Source organism: Aureococcus anophagefferens, assembly GCF_000186865.1.
Source record: "Aureococcus anophagefferens unplaced genomic scaffold AURANscaffold_1901, whole genome shotgun sequence".
NCBI classification, from domain to species: Eukaryota; class Pelagophyceae; order Pelagomonadales; family Pelagomonadaceae; genus Aureococcus; species Aureococcus anophagefferens.
In genome coordinates this window covers 1-1,148 of record NW_008706584.1, presented here as the reverse complement: position 1 = coordinate 1,148, position 1,148 = coordinate 1, and the positions used below count along the sequence as shown (strand labels likewise).

At 72.6% G+C, this 1,148-nt stretch overlaps 1 protein-coding gene across 1 annotated transcript; it reads right to left on the bottom strand.

Annotated features, from left to right (window-relative positions):
* Positions 1-188: 188 nt before the first annotated feature.
* On the bottom strand, positions 189-1,148 carry AURANDRAFT_69467 (hypothetical protein; the record flags this gene model as incomplete). Its single annotated transcript, XM_009045237.1, has 2 exons — positions 189-590; positions 652-1,148. Coding segments are annotated over 2 exons (899 nt in total), but the record flags the coding sequence as incomplete, so codon positions are not given.

Here is a 1,148-nt window from a genome sequence, read left to right as displayed (position 1 = left end):
GTTGAGTTGGTTCTTGCCCACAACATAGCCCGTAGACGCTGTGATGAACAGTGGCCACACGACCAGAAATGGTGTCAGCAACTGGCGCGTCCGCCCGCTGAAACGGAAGCCAAGCCAGAATATCCGCGTCGACGCCTCGGCCGGCGCCTGCGAGGGAGCGAAGAGTCGGAACCCTCCGCCTCCGCCAGTTAGAACACCTCCGTCGACGCCTCCGCGGGCGCGAGGGCCGCGGCGGCCGGCCGCGGCCGCCAGGCGCGCAGGAGGAGCGCCCAGGCCGCCATCCACGCGGCCATGCCGACCGCGCCCGCGACGTAGAGCGCGTGGAACCCGCGCGCCTTGACGATGCGGCCGCCCACCCAGGACCCGGCGCCGACGCCGAGATAATAGTAGACGCCGCGGAGCAGCGCCTGGGCGCCGCCCTGGCGCTCGACGGGCGCCGCGGTCCGCGCGTACTCGACGGCCGCGGACCACATGAGCGCGAAGGTGACCGCGTGCGACGGCTCGAGGAGCAAAAAGTACCAAAAGCCGCGGTCGTCGTCGACGCAGCCCGGTAAAAACGCGTAGGCGGCGCAGCGGAGCGCGAAGAGGCCCTGCGCGAAGACGAGTAATCGCCGCACGCCGAAGCGGTCGAGCAGGCGTCTCCGGCGGGACGTCCGGCGCCTTCGTGGGCGTGAGCGTGGCCTCGTCGGGGAGGGCCGGGGCGGGCGCGGCCGGCGCGGCGTCGCCCAAACCCAGGAGGTCGGGCTCGGCCGCCGCGAAGCCCTCGTCGTCGTCGTCGTCGTCGTCGTCGACGTCGTCGTCGCGCTTGGGCTTGGGCGCGCGCTCCTCGTCGCTGTCCTCGGCGCGCGCGGCGCCGGGCACGGACGCGCGCTTCCGGGCCTTGGCGGCCTCGGCCGTCGACCGGCTCGCGTCGGCGACGCTCAGGAAGATGCTCGGATCGACGATCGCGTGCGCGCCCTCGTCGCCGGCCTTGATCTGCGCCTCGACGGTCCAGAGGATCGTCGCCACGTCCGCGCCCGACGTGATGCCCAGCTGCGCGAGGCACTCGTTCGTCACGAGGCAGAGCAGCACGCGCCCGTTGATGCGCTTCGCCGCGACCTCGTCGTGGTAGCGCCCGAGGCCCAAGGGGGGATCCTCAGAGCGACCGC